Genomic DNA, 27,873 nt, shown 5'->3' on the forward strand with positions numbered 1-27,873 from the left:
CATCGAATGTGGCCTGCAGAGTGAGTGGGGCCGATACCAGTTGAGTTGGGTGGGGTGCTTCCAGGTTGTCCAGGATTGATCGTATCATGGGGTTATGTGTGGCATCGAACCATATATTTAGATCCCCTAGCATGGTGTGGGAGGGTGAATAACCAGGATGGCCACTAAGGAGTTGCTGAGGGATTCAGCAAAATGTGTATTTTGAGCCAGGGGGTCTCTATATGTGTAAGGGTGGGAATGATGAGACATTTCATTAGGAGAGATTTGCAGTCTGTGTTGCAGCCTTGTTCATCACAGTGTGAAATGCTGAGTTGGGATTTATAGAGGATGGCAGTTCTGCTTGCTCTGCTGGTTCTGTTGTGCATGGTAAGAGTGTAGCCTGAGATAAAGGCCTTGTGCGCAATTGACTGGAAGTCCTGGAAGAACCAAGTTTCTGTGATGAAAATAATTTCATTGCCTTCAGAGGATATGGAGTTGTGTATGTTGTGGCGATTTTTAGCGATGGATCTGGCGTAAATTAGGATGCATCATAGTCCGATGCTCAGATGGGTGCTTGCTGTGAGGAGAGAATGATGGAGGGGCAGGCTAGGGGGCGTTGGTGGCTTTCCCCCGGAATGGGGTGCAGAGGTTGTTTGTGTGAAGGTATTACCCAAATTGTTCGTTTACAATTGTTCGCATGAACAATTTACCGAATTTAAAGGGTCACAATTGACCTTTTCACAATTGGCTGCATATATATATATATCTCGCTTTGGTAATATATATATATAAATATATATATGTATATGGGGTTTTTGGCAGGTTTGGTTTGGGCGGGGGTTTGCGGGGGGTATCCCCCCTGCATATATATGGGTGGGTGAAGGCTGGAGCTGAGATCCCCCTGTGGGGGACATGGGGGTGAAAGCGGGGTGAGGTGGAGGAAGGCATAGGGGTGCATGATGGGGTAGAGTGCAGTAGTTGTTGGGAGGTGAGAGGTTACTCTGGGAAGGTCCAATGTCTCTGTTCCGGGAAGTGGTGAGGGATGCTGAGTGTATTCTTTGTGTGTGTATGAGCAGAGGGCTTGTGAGTTGAGGGGCCTTAGGGAGTTGGTTGGTGTAGTGGTGGAAGGGGGTGTATGAGAGGGTGGGGTCCCTTTTCTAATGGTTGGAAAAGGGAAGGCATCTTGATGGGGAAGGGATGCAGGGCTGTGACTGGGACGTCAGATTGATGTTGAAGGGGGAGAGTTTAGGAGGGTGTCTTCTATAGATGGATACGGGATAAAGGTGCTAACTTCTAGGGGAGCAGGGTGGGGAGTGCCTGGTGTCCATGCCCGAAGTGTTGTAAGGTAGGCTGAAGAGCAATTTCACTGGGTTGGGTGAAATGGGTGAAGTGTGAGGGTGTAAGTGAGGGGGGATGTCATGGGTTTGGAGGCGAGATGTGATGAGGTGTGCATAGAAGAAAGGACTTGGTTACTTGGGTGCCACAGGTACGTGTGTGAGGGTCAGTGCCCACGATCAGTTTCATTCGAGTGCGAAGTCTGTGCTAGATGTGTGAGAGTGCAGGAGGATCTAATATGTGGTCCACTGTTTGGGCTTGTGTGCAGGGTAGGAGGAGAAGGGCCGACATGAGGGTTGTGTGGGAAAAGGTGCAGAGTGGTAGCACAAAGCAGTAGTTCTATGGTAAAATTCAAAATACAGTTAACCTTAAAATGGCAGACGTACGGCACTATCCTTGTGGGAAAAGATGCAGGGAGGTGATAGAAAACAGTTGCTAGGTTCGAAATACAGGCCTACAACGATGTACAGAAAACGTTGTCCCTTACCTGAGTGTTGCAGCAGACAGGGGTGGGGGACTGGCAGGAGCTGGTGTGCCCAGGGCGAACAGGCACGGGGTGATGGAGGTGCCTTTGCCTGAGCCCTTAGCAGGCTCAAGGAGGGTGCTCCAGGTCTCGAGGCCCGGAGCACCAATCGGAGTCAGCGCAGGAGGGAGAGGAAGGAGAGGCTGGGTCTTCGCCCTGAGATGCCATGAGTGCCACGCTGCCCCGAGCACTTTAAATCCCCCAAAAAATAAATGTCTAGCCCAAGGCAGGCAAATACTTACTAAAGGGCTGCTGGGCCCTGTGCTTGCAGCCCGGTGCTGTGGAGTCTAATACATTAATTCCCATAGCTATCATATTGCTATACACTAGAAGTGCACACATCAACAAACTTAACTCATTGACCAGGCTGGACACTTCCCGCAGAACACAATCCCAAAAACGTATCCTGTTGATGATCCCATGTACAAAAAGCTCTCTCAAACTCAGTGCTACCCATAATGTATGCAGAGTGATTACATGGTCCTCTTGAACTTCATAGGACAAGGTCTATCAAGGCATTTCATAAATGGTAATGCAGGGTCTAGACGGAGACACACTGGTCGATTAATATGAACTTGCAAACCCAAGATCCTCCTGCCTTAATACTGATGTTATTCATGGTCAGGACCTTAGCCACCTGGAACTGGGCATTCTCTGACTCAAAATGGTGGTAACTAAATTGCCTTTTCTCAACAGCGATTTATGTTCATTCTAGAATCAACAATTCCTTGAATTGATTGATTTTAGTAAGCTGCATGCAAGAACATATAAAATACGGTATTTATAACGCGCCTATACACGGGTGTTTCAAGGCTCAACGAGGCAAGGGAGGGGGAACAGAGGGAGGACAGACAACGATCCTACTAGGCCAGGTATTCAGATCACGCAAGTACGTGGGAAGGAGGGCGGGGGACAGTGTAGTACAGGTAATAGATAATAACAATAAGTAAAAGTAACGGCCAGAGGTGGCAAGTGCAGGGGTAAGTGCAGACATCAGGTGTCAAGTGCTGGTAGGGGTACTGTAGGGATACAGAAACAGTCCCCAACTGCTGGGGTTTCCGGCAGGCACATATCCAAAAGGTTATCCATTTAGATTTCTTTTGTTACATACATCCTTTCGGAAATGTATAATTCTGTACACCACACAGGTGCAAAGCATAGCCTGCATTTTTCTGTTTTGCGGTATACTTTCCTCCAAACTTTTTCTTTTCAGATTTCGGAACAGAGCATTCGAGCAACGACTACCAAGGTTTTTGTGGCAGCAGCTCATAAGAGCTTCCTCGAAGAGAGGCTTAAACTTCTATCGACTCTATGGGATTTTGGAATTCCGGTAAAACCAAGTGCAATATGATTATAATTTAAAAAGTTGTCTTTCGATATGAAGGATTGTGTTCCCTGCAGTGTTTTTATGCACATGTGAAGGTTTGCAGTAAATGCTATAATTGTTTCGCAATGCAGTAAACTCTATGGAAGCAATGTGTAATTTATACTTTTTATGATTAGACAATTGCATTTATAAAGAGCTTTTTCAAAATAACCCCATTCTTCTACTAGAGTCTGGATTTGGTTGTATGAGCAACACGCAGCAATAATGTGAAGCCTCTATGCATAATGCAGTTTTGAGAACAAAGGTTCTTCCATTTTATCTTTTTTAAATGTTTATGGTGAGACACTGGAACACAAACATTACCTTATTTCAATGTTAGAGTTCAACTCCTCAATTTAGTCCCTCAGGCCAGGTATTGTTTCTGAGCTAATGTGTATGTGTTCATACACCCACCTTGCCATTTATACACACTCTAATATGCACTTTATTTTCATAAAATGTATTAGTGTCCCATGTGGCTCTTTTGTTCCCGCCTCATGATAATGTACCACTTCCCTATGCTTGGAGTGGTAAACTGTGACCCTAATGTCCATTTTCTTGATCGCTCACTCTTTTTGTGACTCTTACACTGGTTCATTGTTTTTTGCTAATTGATTTTACCTCTAGCCTGCGCTGCAGACACTTTTCAAACTCTTGGATCCTCTATTCATTTGGGAGTGTTTCGCCATGTGTATGTAACTATTTTAAGAGGGCAAAGCTTGCGAGTCAAACAAGATGAGCACAAACCCAATCAAGGTACGATAGCAGCGCAGCAAGGCTTAGAATTAGGAAGGGTGTGCGAGTGGTCTCGGGCTACAATGAGTCCACGTAGAAAACACCTATAATTTCAGTTAGACAGTTAAGTACAACAATATACGATGACTTAATAGGCCTTTAAAATGCACAGTAAGGAAATCAAACCGCAAGGCAAATACTATGACACACTCACTATAAAAAAGAGATATGCATTCTCCTTTAGGAGAAGAAATAAAGCATTTGATTAAATAACCAGTGGAAAAACAGCTAAGTACTGAGATGCTTGAAATTCAGTAAAGACATGTAGTGATCAACGGAGGCGAAAGTAGGTAATAAACAAGAAGTTTATTTAAAGCGGGGCCCGTCGTGCCGGTACACTCCCAGCAACTCCAACGGCTACTGTGTCACGCGGACCAAACTCCAACAGAACACTCAGGAGAATGGTTCGCGTGCCACAACCTTCATGTGCCACAACATTCCATTACATAAGCTCTATAAGACACTTTAGAATAACCATAGAACAGTTTCCCTAGCACTTAGTGATTCTAGCCCTTGGATGGTTTGAGTTCTTCTGCCCTAAAATCAACAGTTAGAAAGTTATACTTTTCAGGTTTACTAAGACATTGGACGATGCCAGTGGTTATGATAGAAAAGTTCAAAAAGGTAAGTAACTCACTCAATCCCAGACACTAGGGATAGGCCCAGGAAGAGATCATTGACCACGTATCCAATGATCAAAGTCAGAAAAGAGTGAAATGGGAACAGGACTGCATGCCCATGTAACCCTATGGCGAACAAGGGTGGAAAGGACCAGGCCTGTTACTTTTCTCCCTTGAATCTGATTTCTCCAGAGAACACAACTGTGGTTTCGGATTCCATTGGGGAGGGGGACACAATCTTCTGTGCTTGCCTCCGTTGAGGGAGGTTGAGGAGTTGCAAATCCAAAGGTCACTTTTTGTGTCAGGGTTTAGTTCCAGTCGGTCGCAGTTGTTTGATCTCTGTTCCGGGCACCGTCCATGAACACTCAGGATGAAGACTTCTGCAGAGCATGCAACCTCAGGATACCTCTACGAAGCGAAGAAGATTGATTGCAATGGGAGTCCCCTTGGTCAAGTGGCAATAGGTGATCTTCAATGAACGAACAAAGGAGCAGGTCCTGCACATCTTTTGTTTATGCAAGAAGAATGCTAAAACTGCACAAGCATGTGTCGTGTATTACAAGCTAAAGATCTTCCAAGTTCCAAAATTGGACTCTGAATGGTGATGGTTGCAGCGAGGTAGCCCAGGAAAGAGCTGGTCAGTCCACTGGTTGGTCATGGGAAACTTCCAAAGGCTCTGAAGACACAGATCCTACAGCAGGGGTCGGGACTGGTTGTTCCCACCGGTCCAGCAGTTAAAGCACCAAAGAGGGACTTGAGATCAGTGTAAAGAAGCAGGGTGTCACCGGGAATTCACTTGCGTGGCAGCTGTTCAGCTGCAGGAGTTGCCCTGCGGACGTCAGCGGCTGCACTTCTCCGTAGAGGTTGTGGCTCCAACAATGATCTGTCAAATTGCTGTAGTTGCCCTCCACTTATCTAGGATTCGGACTGGATGCTCGCTCAGGTCCACCAGTGGTAAAGATGTGCACCGTTCAAACAGGCAGTGGCTATCCAACCATGGATAGCCACTGGCCACAACACCTGTCCTGCAACAGACATTCAGGCACCAGGATGCGTCCTGGGACCAGACAGTCCCAGCCCCTACACCGGGGGGCTTGCACCACACAAACCGCCTCTTTGCCCGGGAAAGCAGCAGCTTTCCTCTGAAAATGGCATTGCATATAAGGCAATTCTATACCCGACAGGGCAGGAACAAGGCAAAGAACAATCTGGCCAAAGGACAGGCAAAAGCCTTGTGACATGGTCATCTAAGGACGCTAGCCACTTTTAGTAGTCATTTGTGGTAAATGCAAAAGTGCACAAGTAAAAAGTATAAAACACAGTAGAAAAATATCTGCTGCCACCATCCTAGGCACATTGTAAATGCTACCAAAAAGCCATCACAGAAAGCATTATATGGATACAAAGTGTCCTAATCGAACTTCACTTTAGGGTGAGGTGTGCAATTGTAACAATCCAAGAAATCCACAAAGGGAGACATTGGGCCTCATTACAAGTGTGGCAGTCAGGAAATAAGGGTGCCGATAGCAATGTACCGGCACCCTTTCCGGACTGCCATACTACAAGTCTGCCTGCAGGGGCCGCTGCGCTTGGCAGGTCTGACCTGCCGGTCGCAATGGTCCCGGTAGGCAGACTTATCATGGAAGCACCATTAGCAACGGTGCCAGTGCTTCCGTCTCCCCACTCCCATGGAGTCATATGGGACTCCACAGGAATGGGGAACCATATTTTCCAGCGCCTGACTTCCCGATCCACCGGGACCCAGTAGCACCGGGATATCAGGCGCCGGACTCGTGATGAGGCCCATACTCACTCAGTACTGATAGTCTTCTAGAATGATCGGTTTGTCCATAAGAATGAGCCAAAAGACAAGGGAAGTAAAGCAGAAGGCTTTACTTAACTCCAAAAGGTCAGGAGTCAAAACAAAGTAAAAAGAAATTGGTGTCCCATAGAAGTCTATGGGAGGAAAGCAGTAAAAAGAAAATCTTTTCCAATTGGCAGTTACTTAACACTTCGAACGCGCACCACTGACCAGGAGGCTTAAGGGCTCAGACAAACAAGCATACAACATATAAATACAACATATGATTTAAGTCAGAAGTCCCTATGTAAGGCAGAAGATGAAATTGAGGGAAACAAGTTTACCTAAACAGTAGAGTGTTCAGTTTTTTTCTAAACTTAGTAATGGATTTAAGCTCCCTAAAATCAGACAGGATAGCGTTCCAGGCCCTCGGGCCAACCACCGAAAAAACACACTTCTTTACCTGAATCATTTTAAAAACCCGGGTTTTGGAGTTGGTTAGTGTTGTTAGATATAAGAGTGCAAGTACTATATTTGGTTGCCAGTGCCTCGCTCAGATATAGAGGGCCTGACCCCATGAGGCATTTATGCACAATAAGCAGAAGCCGGAAATCAGTTCTTGCCTCTATAGGGTCCCAGTGCAAACCGTGCCTGGCCTCGGACAAATGATCTCTCCTGTTGAGGCCAGTAATGACTGCGCTATTCTGTATAGTCTGCAGCTTATTTGCTATGCCCACCAATAGACTGCCACAATAGTCTATTTTGGAGCCAATTATTGCTCGAGCCACAGTCTCACAGCTAGCTCTAGAAATAAAAGGACTTAACTGTACGAGTAACTTGATGTAGTATGTTGTGGAAGACACTAAGCTACTCACATGAGCCCATATGTCAAAAACGGGAAAAAGATCAAGATCAGATCTTCTTGTCAACAAAAACAAAATTCAGACAAATGATAATTTCAATAAGCTGAGGTTTATAACCACATATTCCATAAATGCAAAACAAATCAAAAATATCCTAAAGAAAAACTGGCATTTATTATTAATGGATACAGATATTTCAAGGTATCTTGATTAGCAAGTAAATATAACTTTTAAGAAAGCCAAAAGTTTGCAAGATATTTTAAGTCATTCTCGCTTCATTAAAAAAAAGCCAGCCAAAGGATTAACACAATTATGGGAATCACATCCCCTATAAGGAAATTATAAATATGGAAAATGTATCAGCTGCCCTTTCTCAGACAATGGAAAACAACAATTAACATTACCAAATGGTAAAACACATCAAATCAAAGACTTAATTCATTTCAATACTATTGAAATGAATTAAGTTATAGAATGCATCTGTGACAAATTATATGTTGGAAGTACAACAAGAATGCTCAAAACCAGGATACAAGAACATTTCAGAGCAATAATTAAAGAAGATATAAGATATCCCCTAGGCTTCCATCATGCCACAGAACATAATCAAGTACCAAAGACAAACATGACATTTTATTTAATTAACATTTAAATTAAAACTGTTCATTAAAAAAGAACAAACAATAAGAATACCACATTACCGCAACATTAATTTGATGAAAGCGATTGATTAAGCAAAATGGCTTGCATAAATTGAGAGGCTTACAATAGAGTAAAAAAAGAAATGAATGAAAACATAATTAGGTAAAGAGGTACTTGATATTTGAGAGCCTGAAAGATTATATTTCCCCAACCCAAAATGGTGGCGTTCCGATCACGTGATAGCAAACAACATGTGATCGAGACCCGGCAATCATATCAGTTATAGTTTGACCACAAAATATGAAGATGAAGGAAATGACAGCTATACAAGTAAATAACCAAGTTTGCTATATGTATTCAGCACTTTAAGGAGTCAGTATAATTGATTTTTGTAGCTCCAACAAAAAGCCACTTCCCAATACAACATGGAGGGCACACGGTGACGTGACAGCCAACAACACGTGATCACGAGTAAAGGCAATCATATTAGCCAGACGAATTCAAACACAAGCAGGTTAATATGCTGCGATCTGCATGCTAAAGGAAAATACATCATCATAACTTAAGGAAGAAAGCTTATCAAGGTAAGAATCAGAATTTTCCTTACACTGATAACTAGAGACAATAGTTTTATTAAAATATAACAAACCAAGCAGGGCATGTAATTTGAAACTGGCTAACCCGCCATTGTTTTCCTTCTATCCAGGCTCTTGTAGTAAACAATTTTTCACTGGTTCTACAAAATAGCCACTTTGTTTACAACTGAATACTAAATACAAAAGTGCGATTTTTCCCTCTTTCATTTTTTGAATAAGCAAAAGTCCTTAAACCAACAAACATGCATATTTGATTTTTAGATAACAAGAGGTAAAGATATATTCGTAAACGCCATAGCGTACACATTGATCTTTGTTTACAGTTGTATGAAAATTTTGAAAATCTGCATGAAAAATTTATGGAATTTTCCTCCTGATGAACTGTCATTTAAATCAAGGACAGAGAAACTTATGTCGAGGAAAAGATTAACCAAGAGGAATTGGCTCATCGGAAACTTTAAGCTTGGAAATTGAGCAACTGAAACTTGTAAAATAAAGAGGAAAAGATTAACCAAGAAGAATTGGGTAATCAGAAACTTTAAGCTTGGAAATTGAGGGACTGAAACTTGCTAAAGAAAAAAGTTTCATTTAATCAAACGTTTTTTGTGAAAAGTTATTGGTTCATGACAAAAAAGCAACAAATTATCCAAAAAGGATTAAAGGGTTGAGCGCAATTTTATGGCATTCCGTCTTTAGAAAAACATTTGTTGTTCGCTTTCTGATCAGCCTCAGAAATAGGAACCGTAGTGCAGCATCTCCCTCAACAATCATACAAATGCATTTCCTTACCAACAACACATACTAAAAACCAAGGCTCTGCAATTAGTTGTATTAAGGCTGAATTTCAATTTTATACTAAGGTCACATGAGCCCGCATATTTAGCTTTTGATCGAAGTATACTCCAAGTGTTTTAACCTTATCTTTTGTTTTAATATTACATCTTGCAATATACATCCTGCAATATTAAAAAGGGCATAGTCTTTTCCCAGTTTGCGAACTTTGGCCTCAGTCGCAATGACCTTTAACTGTTTTATCTTTATTAAGAGCTAGGCCATTGTTGGCCATTCATGATTGAATCAGTCCATAAATATTATTGATAGTTTTAACATCCTCTTGGTAGTGGTACATCAGAGAGATGACACACCACGTGTCATGCTCATAGTCAGTGAAATTCACTTTATTCTCTTACAGTAGGTTGAGCACAGTAAAGATGTTGTACAGGGAGGGTGATAAGCACGCTCCCTGAGACACACCCAGAGTCAATAAGACCGCTTTGGCTTCTGTGGTTTTACTGCTGGCCCTGCACCAGCGGTTGCTCAGAGAAGACTCAATCCAACAGGCAGCATGTCTGAAAACCCAGCAACCTGCATTAACCTGGAGACCAACAAAGAGTGATCTACCAGGTCAAAGGTGGCAGAAAGGTCCAACAGCATCAGTAGAGCCGTCTGGCCCATGTCCATGAACTGTAATAGTCTAGACTTCAGATCCAATAGAGCTGTTTCAGTGCCATGATTTTCCCTAAAGCCTGATTGCCATTTGTTCAGAATACCATTAGATTTCAAATGTGACATCACTTGTGTATATGCCACCCGATCCAGGATCTTGAGTAAGAACGGGATATTAGTGATGGGCCTATAATTCAGAGGTGTCAGTGGACATAAGTCAGGTTTCTTAAGAAGGGAGTAATCCAGGCGTTCTTAATACACATGGGCACACGATTTTCACATTTACAAATGTGCACAGTGTGCCTATCAATAGGGGAGAGCATGATGTAATCACTATGGCAGGGCAGACATCCCCCTTGCAAAGTGTGGGTTTAGGAATCTTTACGATTAGTGCAAGTTCTGGTTCCAGAATGGGTTTAAAGTAAACCTGGTGTTACACCAGTATATCTGTTGCTATCAAATAACTCTTAGTGGTGGGATCAATTGCCTTTTTGGCAGATTCAATATTGGATTGAATTATATTGAGTTTACCAAACATTGCCTGCTGTATAGATTGGCACCAGGCAGCATCTTTAGTAACAACATCAGGTCTGTTCTGATGTGGATGTTGTAGTTTACGTGAAATTTTAAAAGGTTCTTTAGATTCTGACTGTGCTGTATCAATCCCATCATCAAAATTCCTTTTATTTGCTAATATAACAGCTTTTCTAAAATGTTTAGCTGCCTTTTTATAGGCCTCCCTGTCCTGCTCGTTCTGCGAGGACTTCCATTTATGAAGCTGCTTAATTTTGGAGCTTTTAAGGATTTGTAGCACTTAGATGAACCAGGCATTCAACGGTCTCTCCATCACTCCCTTTGTTCTCAGAGGTGCTATTACATTGATAGCCTTCTGCATGATTTGCTGAAGGGCATCAACAATATTGTCAGCCTGTGCCAGATCTTTGACTTTTTCATCCATTGCTATAAGCCAAGGTTCCAGAGCCTCCGGAGTAAGTTTACTAATGTTCCTTGATTTAGTGACATTTTTTTTACTTCCATGTTCTTTGGAGCCTTATCACATCTAATGGAAACATGTATAAAAAGGTGATCGGACCAAGGACAGTGCGAAATCTACAAATCGGTGGTTTCAATATTATGAAGTAACACCCAGTCCAGGATATTCCTCTTGATATGTGTTGGAGATCTAAGAGTTTGTGTAAAGCCCAGATCCCCCAATGCCTCCTCTAGCTGCTTTGCCTGTGGGTCATTCGCATTACCCCACTAACAATTAAAATACCGCAGGATCAGAGCTTTGGTAGTAGGTTTAAGAGTAGGGAGTATAGAATTACAGAGTTGAGTAGAGAAGCCAGGCATAGAGGATGGTGGTCTATAAACCAAGACAAGATTAACTGTGGTTTCAGCGTTGGTTCTTAGTTTAATGTGTAACTGTTCACAGCCCTCGATAAGCAGGCAGTCTGCGTTTCAAATAGCAAGAGTACTTTTAAAAATAACGGCTACTCCACCACCTTTTCCTTCTTCTCTATAATACAATTGATATTGTAGCCAGGAGGGATAGCAAGTGGCAATGTGGGGCCTGCAGCGTGGCGACACCATGTTTCTGTAAGAGCACAGACATCAATATCATGAAGAGCTACATAGGTTGCCACATCCAGCGCATGCTTCCTTAAGGACCTCGTGTTAAGTAGCAATAATTTTAAATTTAAAACCCTACTACCACTTATTTAATGTGAGTCGCTGCTCTTATTTGCTAATACTATAGGGCTAGATGACCCACTAATATCAACTGGATGTGGTAGGCCTGGTACAGCTTCATACGGATATTGCTTGATTATAACGGAGGACCGTACAGTAGGTATATTTTGTTCCCCCATTGGACCATGGCCAATTATATTATATTCTGCAGCTGTAAAGGCTGCATGGCAGGTAACGTAAGACCTCCAGCAAATCTAAAATAACAAAGGTACTCACACTAATACCACTGAGCACCACGGACCGCTAAAGACCGGCTTGTCCCTCTCACCCCGGAGCTCTAGCGCCTGTTATGCAAATAAATGCACACTGAGAATTACAATCCAAAAGGGAATTGTAGTTCGAACGGCAGTGCAACGAGGTCTGAATGCGGTTCTACACAGTTTAAGGTTGGCGTGCAAAGCAGCACGTCACTTCAATACTAAGAAACCACACACCCAATAAAAATTAAATTATTAGATAATTGATCATTTCATAAAAGAGCACAGAATATATTGTTTAAAATCAGACAAATTAAACCTAGCAGCTGTTTCAACTTATCAAAACCGATAATAATCCTCTATCACACACTAAAAACAGTCAGGATGCGGGAGAAAAAGAAATAAAGCGGGCCACGGTGATCGACTGGTCTAGACTGTAATCAGTGAGCCAAGTGTAGCCCCTGCATTTTCTGGTCTCGGCCTGGGCGAGGGAGTCTACCTTCTTTACCGCAGGCCTGGGATGGGCCTTATAGGAACCAACTACCCCCACTTTCCAGACCAGCTGATCATGAAGGGGTGCCATGAAACTTAGAATTAAAATGATGTTAAAACAGGAGATGGACTACACCCTGAGTTGTTGCCTTCTTCCACACAAGCATCACAGACCCCAGGGTGGACTTTTTTGGGGGATCCCAATGGGGCCCCCTTTTTATTTATAAGACACACCATAGTAAGTATATAAACATTACCACTTTCAAAACCTTCTTTTCTGTTTGTGATATTCCCCCGAGGTATCTGCCCCATCAGCCCACGCTCCCCAAGAGGGGTCAAAGGTAGACCATAGGATGAAACTAGAGACCCAGCTACTTCTCACTGATGAGGTTCAACGAGGCCGAAACATGTCTGGGAATGCGTGTGGTCTCGTGCAGAAGTGATGTGACCAAGCAGTTCGGGCTGGACTGCCCCTTTTGGGGTGGGACAAAGCCTGATTTACATATGGTCTTTCCCCGTTTGTAATGGCTTGGCAGGTGAAGAACGATGGTCTGGATGGTTGTCCATAGCAATGCCAGTGGTTAAGTTTAATTCTAACCCCTCCTACCCCCACCTCTTTTGTTTTCCTAGTATGGAACAAACAGAACAGACCCCTAATACTTTACTGGCACCACCGACTGTGGAAGAGGGCCAGAAGATGGACCCATTGTGTGTTCCCAGTCCGGGCTGGCCTTTGGCAGGTGTAAGGGTGTTGAAGAAGGAAGCTGAAACAAGGGTTTGCACCCTTTGCATGTGACTGCCCGCGACCGAGTGAGATTGCAGTACTTACAACCCGTGAGAGGCAGGGGACGCAAGCCATTCTCAGTCACGCAAAGGGACATTTGGCCTGTGTGGCAAACTTGAAGAAAAGACTGAAGTTACCTGATTTTTACTGGGAACTAATGGAGGGGACACTGATTGATATGCATGATTCCAAGTCTAATATCTAAGATGTAGATGAATCGAGCAAAGTAGATGTATTGACGCTGGTCTACCAATATCTATGTAAGATTGGTGATTAAGAAGTAGAGAAGCAACCAAACAGACGGTGTCCGTATTGGAAATGTACAAGACACTCCAATTATAGACGGATGTTGGAATGAAAGCCCATTTGTCTCCATTAAGGATACGATTTTGACCAGAAAGCGACTCAAAGCATTCTGTGGATTTATATAAGTGGTGTGGTTCACCCTACAATGCGAAATGGGACCTACCGAATTTCCTGTTTTTGTCCTAACGAAGGTTGCGTTACAAAGTGGACATTATTGTTGAAGTTTTTATAGACAACTGAAACATGTGTCGACGATCATATGTGTGGAAATAACTGCATACAGATTAAATCACCTGACAACAGGCAAAGGGAATTTTACAGTGTTTACTTTGAATATTGTTTATGGTGACCAAGTGTATTGGGTCATCTGTACACATATGAAGTAAAATGTTGGTAAAAAGAATGAGAGTGAATGAATGGTAGGGAGAAGTGTGTGTGAGCCTTATTTGAATATATTGAATTTTATCTGAAGATGTATTACATAATATGTGATTAATCTCTTTTATGATTTGAATAATAAAAAGAAAGAAGAATTTTTATTGAGACATTTATTGATATATGTAAAAAGATAAATGAATATGACCTGTCATCCTCTATCCTATTGGTCCATTGTTGTTGTTTATAGTACGCGCACACGCCACGGGGGAAAGAGACAGAGGCAACCTTGGGGGGTGTGCCCCACCCCGCATTGCATCCACTCTGGAACAAGGGGAGCGCTGAACACTACTGTTCCTGAGGTGAGGCACTCGATTTGACCCTACACAATACTGGGGGTGGGGAGGAGATGGCTGGAGATTCTCAAATAGCAGACAAAGGGTTGGAAGATCTGAGACATCCCTGCTCCCTAGCACTCTGCCTCTTCAAGGCCAAGGAAAGGTGTTGCAGTGCAGAAAGGAGTGAGCAGCTGCCCAGGAGGAGGGTTCATGCTTGATGCAACTTGTGAGTGAGCCAGAAAAGCTACTGAGGAGTCGGCTCGATAGAGACTGGGCCCATACCTGACAAGATGGGGGAGCAGAAAGACTTGCCAGAGGCAGCAAAGATGCACTTGCTCCTGCAGAAATTCTCTAGGATAAGTGGCGCAATCTCTGGCATCGACTCTAGGGTGAGGGACACACATACAGAGGTTCTACAGGTGAAGTCGGAGATGGGGAAGTTCAATGATAGATTGGTGGAGGTGGAAGAGAGAGTTGGGTGGGTGGAAGAGGTGGCGGACCGGGTCTACTCTCTGCAGGCACAGATTGACGTACTGAAGGCTGCAAAGTTTGACCTGGAGGACCTCAAGAGACGGTGTAACATCAGATTCTTTGGGTGCCCAGAGAAACCGGAGGGGGGAGATCCGATCACCTTCTTGGAACAATGCACAGTGATACAAGTGGACTCCAAGAAACCTCTTGAAATACATTGTGCCCACATATTGAGGAGGAGGGATGCACACCTATTGAAAATACTGAGGCCTCTGATAGCCTGTCTCTTGAGATTACGTGAAGCAGACCTTGACGCTAGCCAAAAAAGAAAAGCCAGTTTCTGTGGTAGGGCCATAAGATATTCGTAGCACCAGTTTACTCCAGAGTCACGATGGACACAAGGAAGAGGTTCCTGGCCCTCGGACCCCTGTTGAGGAAACATGTAATCCGGAGTGGCCTACTGGACCCTGCGACAATGCTGATTAACAAGGACCAGAAAACTAAGGAGTTCACGGATCCAGAGGCCCTAAGTTATTACTTGCGGTGGTTTGAGGCTTCACCCATGGGTACCTCTCATCTCAAGCTGGCTGGAGCAGAGACTAGAGAGAGAAGTCTGCAGGAGATCAGAGGAGACTGGCGGCGGATAAATGCCACGGAAAGGCATCAGGGTTGTAGGCGCAAGCTATTAAATGAAAAAGTGAGCCAAAATGGTGAAGGAGAATGGGACAGGCCCAACGAGAAATCTAGGTCCCCGATCAAGACACATCCAAGGGGCTCAGCCAGTTGAGGGGCTGTACAGTGGAGCCTACATTTGTGGATTTGAGAGCATGGTGGACTCTGAAAGATGAGCGGCGAGAACTTGCTTACTCACTGCAGATGGGTGGGGGCTGACGGACTGAGTGGGAAAGGGAGGAGGGGAGCAGAACATAGGGATGTGTGGGGGCAATATATATCTGGGGCACAGGATGTTAAGAACGGGTATGTGGTGATAGGGGGGTCTCAGGGGAGGGTGGGTCTCCGGTGGGGGGCTGATGAGGATGGGGTGGACAAGGCGGGTGCTAGATTCACAGCTCGCGAAGTAGAAGCTGGTATGGGATTGGGGGTTTGGGGTAGTCGACTCAGAGAGGGCCTGCCATTATTAGGTGAAGGCCAAAGATGGTCATGTGGTTGGCAGGAGGTGGGAACGAAAAGAGTGGGCCCTATACAAGCTGGGGGCAACATTGTCTGTTTGTTGATGTTGTATGTTTTTGAGTCTGTTGTTGTAACACAGCTAACTAGTACTATGTACATAGCAGGTTTTGTGTCGGGGGCCGAGGGGAGGGAGGGGGGAATATGTCAGCTTGGGTGGGGGGCCAGATTGCTCAAGAAGATGGCAGGAGGACTCTCGGATCAAGACCGTCAGATCGAGCATGGCGAATAGAGATCTCCGAATCATATCTCTGAATGTGAATGGCCTCAATAGCTATATAAAGTGGGCAAAGATCTTACAGTACTTGAAAGCGCAAAGGGTGGATGTGGCCCTAATACAGGAAACGCACTTTAAGGCCACAGAGGCGGAAAAGCTGTGGAGAGGCTGAGTGGGGAAGGTCTATCACAGCTGTAGAAAGGGGGGGAGAGCAGGGCGTTGCTATCCTGGTGAGTGGTCTCCTTCCTTTGAGGGTCTCTAAGATGTGGTCAGAGGGGAGATTTGTGGCAGTCAAGATGCATATAGGGGATCGGGTGGTGGCAGTAGGCTCCATATATGCTCTATCTACAGGGAGGCAGGCATTCCTCTCCTTTTTGCATAGAGTACTTGCAGAAATGAGCAAGCAAACAGTGATCCTGAGAGGTGATTGGAATCTACCCCTGGATTCCTATGTAGATTAATCAGATAGACACGTGGATGGGAACAAAAGGGACAGGGAAAGCAGGTTTTTTTAGGACCTATGGCCTATCCTACGGCGGAAGAATATACCTTTCCGCCCTGAGTACATGGTACATGTATGCGCATTGATTATTTTATGGTGTCGCGTGGGTTACTATTTAAGGTGTCCCGATGTGATATTCTGCCAGGGGGCATTTCAGACCATAGAGTAGGATCTACACCTAGAACAACAGAGGACTAATTGGTGGAGGATGAATGTTGGCCTCCTAAAGTCCCCGGGGGAAAGAGAGGAGTTGCAGAGCTGGTTGAGAGAGTACTTGCTTACCAATGCCGACTTAGTGAGCTTCATAGCTACTATTTGGCCGGCGGAGAACGCCTACATCAGAGGCAAGCTAATCCAGAAGGGCGCTCTCAAGAAGAAAGAAGAGATGGGAAGAATGAGATCAATAGAGAGGTGGGTCACAGCCCTGACAAAGGAATATGAGTGGCTACCCACCAGAGACAAGCTACAAGAGCCCGTGGAAGGCAAAATTTGAATTAAATAATTTTTTTACAAAAAGGGCAGAGTGCGCCTTGTTTAGACTGAAAGTGATGCATTACGAGCAGGGGGAGAAAGCGGGCCGCCTGCTGACTGCTCAGCTGAAGCAGAGGGAGAAGCGGCAGTGGATAGCGGGAATTCCATGCCCAATGTCGGAAGTGCATTATGAACCACTGAGAGATCTTAAACGAGTTCAGGGCATTCTATACACAACTATATACGGCGGAACCCGCAGAGAAGCTCTTGGAGGAGGAGGCTTTTATGGAAGGCTTAATGATCCCACCGCTGGACTTAGAGGATCAGCAAATGGTAGGGGGCCCCATTAAGGTACAGGAAGTGGGGGGATAGTATCGCAAGCATGAATAGTAGAAAGGCGCCGGGGGAGGATGGCTTCCCAATTGAAGTTCATAGGGCTGGGTGGAGGATGATAGCAGAGCTTCTGGCCGGAGTGTACAATGAGGCGGCGGAGAAGGGGACCTTGAGGGGGGAGCTCAATGGAGCTGTTATCCCAGTGATCTACAAACCGGGCAGGGACCCACAGCAATGCGGCAGTTATACGCTGATGTCACTTATCTAATGCTGATATGAAGATATTAGCCAAAGTTCTAGCCACCAGGCTAAGGAAGGTGGTAGTGAAACCGGTGCATGACACACAGCTGGGCTTCACCCCAGGGAGATCGGGAGGGGACAATATGCAGTTACTGCTTCACGTACTAGGTCAGGAAAGGGAAGGAAGACTCCCGGCAATATCGCTTTCTCTGGACGCGGAGAAAGCGTTTGATCGGGTGGAATGGAGGTATATGTTCTGTACCTTGGAGAGATTTGGGTTGGGAGAAGGGTTCTTGCGAAAGATTACTCTTATACGAGGACCCGAGTGCTAGGGTAAGCAGTGGGGGGGAACCTCTCTGATGCTTTCCACAATGGCAGAGATGAGGCAGGGCTGCCCCTTTTCCCCGCTGCTTTTTGTCCTGGCTTTGGAGCCCCTAGCCTGGCCATAAGAGGACACAGCGGGATCAGGGTAATCAATACTCCGGTCAGATGTCTGCATATAAAAGAATCTTCAGCTGATATTTTGTTAACGTTAGCCACCACGGACACCCCCATGCTGGTGTTAATGGAAGTCATACGAGACTTCTCAGCTTTTTCAAGCTACAGAGTGAACTGGGATAAGTCTGAAGCAATGCCTCTTAACGGGAGCACGTTTAGGAGCTGTATAGGGGATGGATGGATGAAGTGAGTGGCGGAGTGGCTCAAGCATCTGGGGATATACCTACATGGGGACATGGGAGAGCTAATCGGGGACAATTTGGATGGAGTCTGGGGAAAAATCCAAGGGGATCTCACTAGATGGTCAGCCTTATATGGCTCAGTGTGGGGCAGAATACAGATGGTTAAAATGGTAGTGATAGCAAAGCTGAAACATCTCTTCGGGATGCTGCCTCTGAAGGTCACAACCAATATCATGAGGAAAATGAATGTGGGATTGGGTAATTTGTGTGGGTTAACCTGAGACCCAGGCTAAAAACGGCAAAATGTCACTGCCTCAGTCGGAATGGGAGGCCCGAGACTCTGAAGTGTGGGGCTGTACTACCTGGTGCATAAGCTCTCCCAGGCGGTAGTGTTCTTTCTGGACCCACAGGCTGGGCCCCTTTGGGCGAGATGGGAGCAAATCCTGTCTGGAATGCCGGAGACGGCAATGCTGTATGACGCAACCCTGTGGATGACGAAACACCCCATTATAGGGACCAATTTCCTGGGGTGGGAAAGGGCACATGTGGGAATCAAAGTTTACAAGTTCTGGCATCTGCAGGAACCAGTATGGGATAATAATGCGCTGAAGATCGAGAATCGGGTGGTGCAGTGGGTGCATTGGAGTAGACAGGGGATCTGCCTCCTTAGGGATGTCTGGGAAGGGTGCCATCCTAAGAAATGGGAGGAGGTAGCAAGGGCATTCGACCTGGCAGATAAGGAGCAGTGGCGATATGGCCAAATGGCTCACTGTTTATCCGCGGCGCGGGAACTGCATAACTCGCCGCCTAGAAGTTCGCTTTTGGTGAAGCTTGTATGGTCCTGGAAGGGAGTCAGAGGCCGTTTGGGCAAGTTTTATGCTATACCTTTTGGAGGTCCTGTGTGATGCCCTGAATAATGAAGGGATAGAGAGAAATTGATGGAGCTCTCTGGGGGAGGGGCTAGCGGAGTCCATGCTAATGAGGATGTTACATAGTTTTGAACGGGGGGCCTGGGAGGCACGGCTTAGGTTTATGCACTTTAAGGTTCTGCAAAACCGGTACTAGACACCCCAGAAGCTCATGAAAGCAGGACTTGCAAAGACGGATAGCTACTGGAGGTGCTGAGCCCTGGGGGTGACTTACTGCACATTCTATGGTCATGTCCCAGGTTGAAGAGTTACTGAGCCTGCATCCTATCGAGGGTTGAGGAAACTCTGGGAAGGGCATTGCCAACAGACCCAATATTTTGTGTTTTGCATGATCTGACGGCACTAAGTACTTGCACGGATCTGGAGGAGAGATGGGTGAACACTGCTCTGTTAGTTGCTAAGCAGATAGTGCTGAGGATGTGGAGCACAGCGAACTGCCCAGCTGTGGACATGTGGGAAGTGGAGATGGCTAAGGCGGCTTCATATGAGCGGTTTATATTTACAATGTTAGACAGGGAGGCAGAATCTAACTCGACTTGGGGACGGTTCCTGCTGCTTGGCTAGGGGCATGGTTTGGTGGGCATGGGCTGGATCGGTGGGCTCCTTCATTGGCGTAGTGTCAGTCCAGAAAAAGTAGACACCCCTTAATGATGGAGGCAATGTACTTTGTTGGCCGAAAACCAATCGCCTCATGTGTTTAGTATTCGAAATACATAGCCATAAGCTTGACAGAAGTGCGGCCATTTTGAAGTGACTGAAATCGCCATTTTGTTTTCTAACGTTTGCCTCTTGCCTTCTGTTAAAACTGCTTTGCTGAAAACTTATTCTGCTAACCTAGTACATTATTGTTCATTCATAAAGCAAGGCCGCGAGAGACTTGTTGAAACATAACGCAGCAACCCAGACAGAAATGCCCGGTCTCCTCCCTCACAAGTCCTTGGAAGTAAGCTGCGAGGCATTTAATCAGTACACAGGTGCCAGCTGGTCTTGCTAATGCAGTAGAAATGTTAGGAGCAAACATTAAATGGCTTGAATTATGCTCTTCTTTGCGGCCTTCCTTCCTGAGCCCTGTAGAGCCATGGAGAGCGAGTTGACCCCCAGTACACGAATAGAAACTAGGAGATAGCGAGGCCTGGAATGTGTCTCTCACCTGCACGCAGCTTGCTTGCAGAGAACAGAAGCAGTGTGTTCTTATAACAAAGAATTGTGTGTGCAGGCTCACGAAATTGCAAACTGTTGCTAAATAAATGTTTGAAGGTGTCATACTCGTCACAGTTGTCAATCATCGTACCCAATTCAAAGGAAATACATTATGGGCGGCATTGAATGTGTCACCACTGATTGTAAGATGCCTCCTTTGTATATATGCAACTGTTGTACGATTCTCACTCTCTTGCGTACCCCGGGGTCTGGAAACACGTCACGGGGCGTGGGTCCCAGTTGGCCAACTGTGACTATTTGCTTTGCAATAAACCCTAGCTTTTAGGAATACAACCTTGTGTCTGTCGTATCAGTTTGTGTGTGGTGATTGTGCCTTGTTTCCATACGCGAGCGTCCCCTAGAGGCCTCTTCAAGATGGCACCCGAATAGGGACCCTCCCCCACTTGTTCCATCGTGTACGTTGTAAAATAAGGAAGTCTTAGAGAACGACGAGGACGGGACGATCGAGCCGGGATCAAGAGGTCTTTGGGGCACCCCTGTGAAAGTGATGAGAGACTCCTTTGCAGATCTGCACACAACTGATCCCTGATCGACGTAACTGGCCAGAGAACAAGGAGGCGAGGGTCCTGAAATGAGGCAGAGTGAGCCAAGATATGCAGACACGACAATTATTGGTTGCGTCAGTATACGGACGAATCGCGTCTTGAAAGACGACTTGATTCATCAGGTGAGTCGTGCCCGATTCAAAGTAACCCTGATATTGGTTGAGAGTTGATTTTGCAAAATCAAAAACCCAGTGTAAGGTTGATTAGCCGAGGGTAAGGTTAAAACATGCCTGGGGTATTGTCCACCTTAGCAGGATTTTTCCGCTGCGGTAGACAATCTTTTGGAAACTGGCCAGGTCGTGCCACCCGAGGGGTCGCCGGCGTATGAGATGTATGTGAAGTATGGTGTAGCGGCGATAATGTTTTGTGAGATTTGGCATAGGCAAACCAGAAAAGAGGAAGATTTGCAGTGGCCGAATCACGGGAGATTATGAGGATAGATTACTTAGAGAAGGTGTTGATGAAAATGAAAACACCTCCTGAGCATTTGATATCCTTAGAGACTGGAGAAGGGAAGCTATGCTTCGTTGGAAAAGTAGAGAGAAGAGCGCGCGCAGGCGTAAGTCAAAAGCAGAAAGAGTGAAAGAAAAGCAGGAGGAGGAGTGGGATGATAGTTTGAGAATATCAAATAGACGTGGTCAGTTGAGTATAGATAAAATACACCCACAACAAGAGTTGCATTCATCAGATGAATTGATAAACAAAATATTAACTGATACAAAGAGAGGCCCAAGGAGAGAGACTAAAATGACCGCGCCAGTGACTATTGCTCAGCCCCCTCCAGTTGCTCAGCCCCTCCCTACTGATAAAACCCCAGCGCAGCCACAGATCCTACAATCAGCGCCTCGCATTAGCCAGCCAGCGCCGCAACAGTCACTTCCCTTTCCCGTTATCCCATCTGCACCTCCCTCCCAAGAGATTGTTGCTGTCCCATCCGCCCCTCCAATAATTGAACTTGAACTCATTGAAACGAGAGAGGGGACAGGACAAAGTGAATGCGCTAGAGTGACCCGTAGTGCGATCAGCAAGGAGAGAAAACGAGAGTTGCAAGAACAGGCAGAGATGTATATAAACGAGAATGATGAAACGTCAATGCTAGCTGCGATGTATGATTTCAGGAGGAGCAATGAAAGACAGGTATTGTTGGAATGCATGGGGGAATATTTAACAGGGAGATGGAAACAGTTAATTGGGATTCTACCGCCGCAACAGTTGTTGGATTTGAATGCATTAGCCCGTTGTAGAGAGAGAGAGATGAAGAAATAAGGGAGTATGTAGAAAGACTTTTTGAATTTAAGAATGAACTTGATGATGAATATGCTGAAATGTTTGCCACACCGGGGAAGAGACATAAAGATATTAGGAGAGATAGGAGGGAAGCGGGGATACCATATGTACAGCGGCGATGTCTGCCGTCGCCAAGACAAACGGGTGATAAACTAAAAGTGTATTCGAGAGGCGTTAAGATGGATTTCAGATCCTAGTATTCCCACAATGGGAATACATGAGATATTTGATGAATACCCCTTGCCAATGAAAAGAAAGCACTGCAGACAATGGTTGAATATTTGCTAGACAAAGATATAGATGAGAAGAAAGCCAGCCCCCCTGAAATGATGGCAGTATGCAAGAGAGCACTAGAACGTGGAACAGGAGAAACAGCCTTATCACTTGATTTAGGAATAGTATTGCATATGAGAGAAGGGAGAGGGACAGTGAGTGCAGTATTTCCCATGAGAGAAGTCCCACCTATTTTTGTGCCTACGGTAGAGATTCCTGCAGCAGGCGGCCAACCAGCGCGAGTAACAGAAGCACATTATACAGCACAATATGTGCATGTCACCTTCTCCAGACAGGAAGTGAATAACATAAAACAGATGATTCCCGATATAAGAAAGAATCCAGTGGTATTCTATAAAGAGATAGAGTCCTATTTGAAATCATCCATGTTCACTATGAACGACATAGATTTAATATTCCCAGTACTTCTGCCAGCACACATATGGAAGCAAATAAGAAAAGTGGATGATGATGTGGCCTATTGCGCCACATGGGCGAATCTAGTAGCAGAGGATAAGAATAGAGAAGCGGGTGGAAAACCATCGACAAATATGGCAGCGTTACCAGCACGGATAATACAAATATTGAAAGAAATTGTTCCAGAAAAAAGAATTTTATGGGACAAATTGACGGCATGCGTTCAGGGCAAGGATGAGTTAGCTACAGATTATTTTAACAAATTTGAAAAAGTATTTACAGATTTTAGTGGACAGGATGTAAGCACAGAAGCAGGTAAACGACTATTTGTCGATAAGTATGTGAGAGGGTTACTACCTCCAATCCAAAACCTAATAATGACATCAGAAAGTGCATGGCACGCAAACATGTTGAGCATTGCATATGGCCCAATATTATGAGAACAGAGTGAACACAGAGAAAGAGGTGAAGGATAGAATTTGAAAACAAGGGTGCTCCTTCAGCAAGTGGCGGGACACAATAGAGGGAGAGGAAACGCACAAGGTAGGAGTAATTCGAACATGCATGGAGGGCCTATGGGACTAAATCAGTGTGCATACTGCAGAGAGGAAGGTCACTGGCGAGCGCAATGTCCACATTTACAAAATAGAAATGGGTATGGCCAGAGAAGACAGCATAGGGGGCATCCAGGAACAAATGGGCAGAAAAGAAGCCACATGCAGCAGCACCAAAATAGTCAAGGAAATGTTAACCAGAATCAGAACCAAGCTCAAAATCGGACTGCTTTTAGCCAAAATCAGAGCCAACAGAACACGCAAAATGGAAATAGAGGAAGGGGCGGGAACATTTTTGATACCCAATCAAATACGTACTATAGTAATAGTAGTGATTACACATCGGATGATGTGTTATTTCCTCAATAGGCCAGCCCAAGACAGGGGTCGGAACCAGTGTCTATTCCCGTGAATCAAAAAGGACCCTACGCAGAAATGAAAGTCGGGAATAGAGAGCATAGCTTTCTCGTAGATACAGGAGCGCAAAAGTGCTCGATAGACCATCACTTGGTTCTGGAAATACCACTGTCAGGGCAAAGGAATATTTCAGTAGAGTTTGCAGGTACCCCAGTGATCAATCCAGTGTCCCAACCAGTAGCAGTGACATTAGGTCCATTCACTGAATATTGTCCATTTCTCTTGACAGAAAATTGTGGGGAAAACCTTTTGGGTTTAAATTTATTGAAAAAACTGAGTGCAGTTATCCATTGCACTCCCGATGGAGTGTTTTTAACAATTTCACCACAGAATTTACCAGTATCTGAATTTTTGTCCAAACCGTTGCCAGGAGAATTGAGTAAAGTGCCAACTTGCATATGGGCGATGAATGACAATGATGTGGGATGCTTGAAAATAGAACCAGTAAAGATTGTTTTAAAAGAAGGAGTAATGTTACCGCGTATTCCACAGTACAAAATTTCAGCAGAAGGAGAGAAAGGATTGAAAAGTATTGTTTCTGATTTGGTAAAATTGGGGGTGATTGAAGAGATTACAAGCAGTACATGTAACAGCCCCATTCTTCCGGTGTATAAGAAAGGAGGTAATGAGGTATCGTATTGTTTCATAATTGATCTGCGTGCATTAAACAAAGTAGTAGATCTTCAATTCCCATTGGTTCCAGACGTCACCACAATTTTGACAATGATCCCTGCCTCGGCAGAGTACTTTAGTGTTATTGACTTGAAGAATGCCTTCTTCAGTATTCCAGTACATAAGGAAAGCAGATATCTGTTTGCCTTCACATTAGGAGGACGATCATTTACATTCACGCACATTCCACAGGGCTACACAGAGAGTCCGAGTATTTACAGTAGAGCATTGAAAGAACAGCTAAATATGCTAGAATTACCAACAGGTTGTGTATTGCTACAGTATATAGATGACCTATCAATCGCTGCTGATACAGAAGAGATTTGTAAAAAAAAGTACTGTTTTATTATTGACACATTTAGCAGCGCATGGCCACAAAGCGAGCTTAAAGACATTCCAATATTGTCGAAAGGAGGTGGCTTATTTGGGCTACCTACTTTCGAGAGAGTGGAGAAGGCTGACCCCGGAAAGCATAGAGTATTTCTGGTATGCCTATTCCAAAGACACAGAAAGGAGTCAGAGCTATGATAGGCATGGCATCCTATTGCCGGCAGTGGATTGTGAACTTTGCATTGATTGTGAAGCCAATGGTGGCATTGACGAAAAAGGATGCTGTGATGCCTTTGCAGTGGAATGAAGAATGTCAGAGAGCATTTGATCTGCTCAAAACTGCATTGTGTTCAGCTCCAGTTTTGGGCACACCAAATTATGAGAACATTTTCAGATTGTTTGTACATGAAAGTGAGGGCTGCGGGTTGGCTGTTTTGACACAGGAACAAGGTGGAAGAAATAGGCCATGCGGCTATTTTTGTTCCGCGCTGGACCCTGTAGCGCGCACACTACCATGTTGTTTGCGAACTGTTGCAGCGGCTGCTGCGTCAGTAAAACAAACTGAAGGAATGGTGTTGGGCCACACCTTGATTTTGATGGTGCCACATGCCATAGACGTTCTATTAAATAGAACGCAGACGCAACACCTCACCTCTGCTAGATTGACTAGATACAAAATTGTCCTCTTTGCGCCACACATCCAAATTATGAGGTGTAGCACTTTGAATCCTGCAGAATTAATGCCACTGCCCACGGAAGAAATAGTTGAGAATGAATCACCTCCCCATGATTGTTTAATGGTTACTGAGGAAGAAACGAAAGGAAGAATTGATTTAACAGATACCCCACAAAAAGAGCCAGATGGAGAACTGTTTTGTGACGGATCCTGTTTTAAATTACCTGATGGCACATCAACTGCTGCCTATGCTATCACCACGTTGAAGAGTATTGTAGAGAGTAAAAGAACCCCCGACAACTCTGCACAAGCCGCAGAGATAATAGCTTTAACCAGAGCCTGTGAGATATCAGAAAATTTGAGTGTAAACCTATAAACTGACAGCCAATACGCCTTTGGCGTGGTTCATAACTTTGGCCGACTCTGGGCTGAGAGGGGTTTCTTGACATCACATGGGGCCAGAATTCAACATGGCCCTTTGATTTTACGGTTACTGTCTGCACTTCTGTGTCCGAAGCGCCTAGCAATAGTAAAATGTGAGGCGCATAAAAAAGTAACATGTAAAGTGGGAGAGGGAAACGCATTTGCAGACAGGATTGTGAAGCAAACTGCCACAGATTTGAATACCAAAATGTTGACAGTACAGTCTGAGGAAGTGCCTTGCATGATAGAGGATGGAATTGCTACTGACAAAGTGATGCAGGCAGAGGCCTCTGCTGACGAGATACAAAGGTGGGTTGAGGGCTCTGCTGAATTAGATCTAGAAGGTTGCTGGGTAGACGAGAAAAGTTAAAATTGGATGCTACCCAACTCCTAGGTAACTGCAATGGTATCGATGGCCCACAGTCCTACACACATTTGTGCCAAAAAGATAGTTCAGCATCTAGCTACAGTATGGGAGAACACACACATAAAGAATGCCGAGAGGCTGGTCCAAAATTGGATCACGTGCCTACAACACAATGTGGGGAAGGGAACGGTGACTGCAACAGGCAGTTTCGGCCCTCCCTCTATGCCTTTTGAGGTAATCCATTTTGATTTCATGGAGATGTGCCAAAACTTGAAGTATGTTCTAGTGGTTATATGTGCATTCAGTAAGTGGGTGGAAGCATATCCATTAAAAGAATGCACCGTGATGAGCACTGCAAAAGTAATGTTAAAGGAGTATTTTTCCCGGTTTGGTCTGCCCTGTGTCATATGGTCAGATAATGGTCCACATTTTGTGGGCACAGTCATACTGCAGATTTGCGCATGTCTCCAGATTGACGAGAGATTCCATTGTTCTAGACACCCCATGAGTGCCGGTCTTATTGAATGCCACAACAGCATTTTAAAGGCCAAAATAAGTAAAATTCGTGCAGGGAGCAAGTTGAGCTGGGTAGACTCATTAACGCTAGCGTTACTGTTACGCTCACCTGGCTCCCACAGGGGCGTCGATCTGAACTGGACAGCTGCGGTCTCCACCAATGTGACACGTGGTGCCGAGATGACAGACTGGACTGGCCCACCTAGCTTTGTTTGCTTGGCCCGTAGGAGTATTCTTCTGCAAATGGAGAAAGGGAATTAACCACCCGTGGAGTTCAGTGTTAACCCTCACCCCCGCTGTTCTCCCCACTGATCACCTTTAATGTCCCCTCTTATAGTCTCACCTGATGGTTTGGAAAGATGAGCTCTCCATCCTGCATTGAGCGCAGGGGCGCGTAGATAACCAGTTGCTTCACTGGTTCGAAGGAATTGGTGAGTTCCAGAACAATATTGACTCTGAGATTTCTGGCGAGGCGCCGTAAGTATATAGTTCATAAGACTTGTCCGACTTTCACTCTTGTCCGATTCCTTGCAGGTTGCAGCTTGACCCTAGCGAAGAGTTCCTCGTGGCAACCGGTAACATTCAGGTAAGGATTTGTATTATCCAACACAGTTCGATAAAATAATGTCAGTATGTAACCTGTTGCTTTCTCCCTTATTCAGGTGCTGAGAGAAATTATTAAAATAATTGGAATAATGTGTAGAATATTATATTTTATATTTGGAATAATGTTGCAAATGTATTTTCTTCTTCCATTGTAACACTGTGAAAATTTTTATTCTAAAATTTTGTAAAGGTTTAACTGTGTTTAAACCAGATACAAATTTAAAAAAAAGAAAAAAAAAAAAAGAAATTATGAAGTCTCGGGGAATAATGCCTCTGGCGGTAAAATTAGGTAAGTCTATTGTGGTGAGGAGGATTCCCCTTGTTTGTC

At 44.8% G+C, this 27,873-nt stretch overlaps 1 protein-coding gene across 4 annotated transcripts in view; it reads left to right on the forward strand.

Moving 5' to 3' along the window:
- Nucleotides 1–27,873, forward strand: part of LOC138582676 (histidine--tRNA ligase, cytoplasmic-like) — a 556,920-nt gene that overhangs the window by 324,266 nt on the left and 204,781 nt on the right. For all 4 annotated transcript variants that reach the window (XM_069654213.1, XM_069654215.1, XM_069654214.1 and 1 more), the window contains one exon: nt 3,051–3,167. In XM_069654213.1, coding sequence (XP_069510314.1) covers nt 3,051–3,167 — 117 coding nt within the window. The remainder of the gene's footprint in view (nt 1–3,050; nt 3,168–27,873) is intronic.

This window comes from Ambystoma mexicanum, chromosome 3q (assembly GCF_040938575.1).
Source record: "Ambystoma mexicanum isolate Mex_15411 chromosome 3q, UKY_AmexF1_1, whole genome shotgun sequence".
Classification (NCBI taxonomy): domain Eukaryota; kingdom Metazoa; phylum Chordata; class Amphibia; order Caudata; family Ambystomatidae; genus Ambystoma; species Ambystoma mexicanum.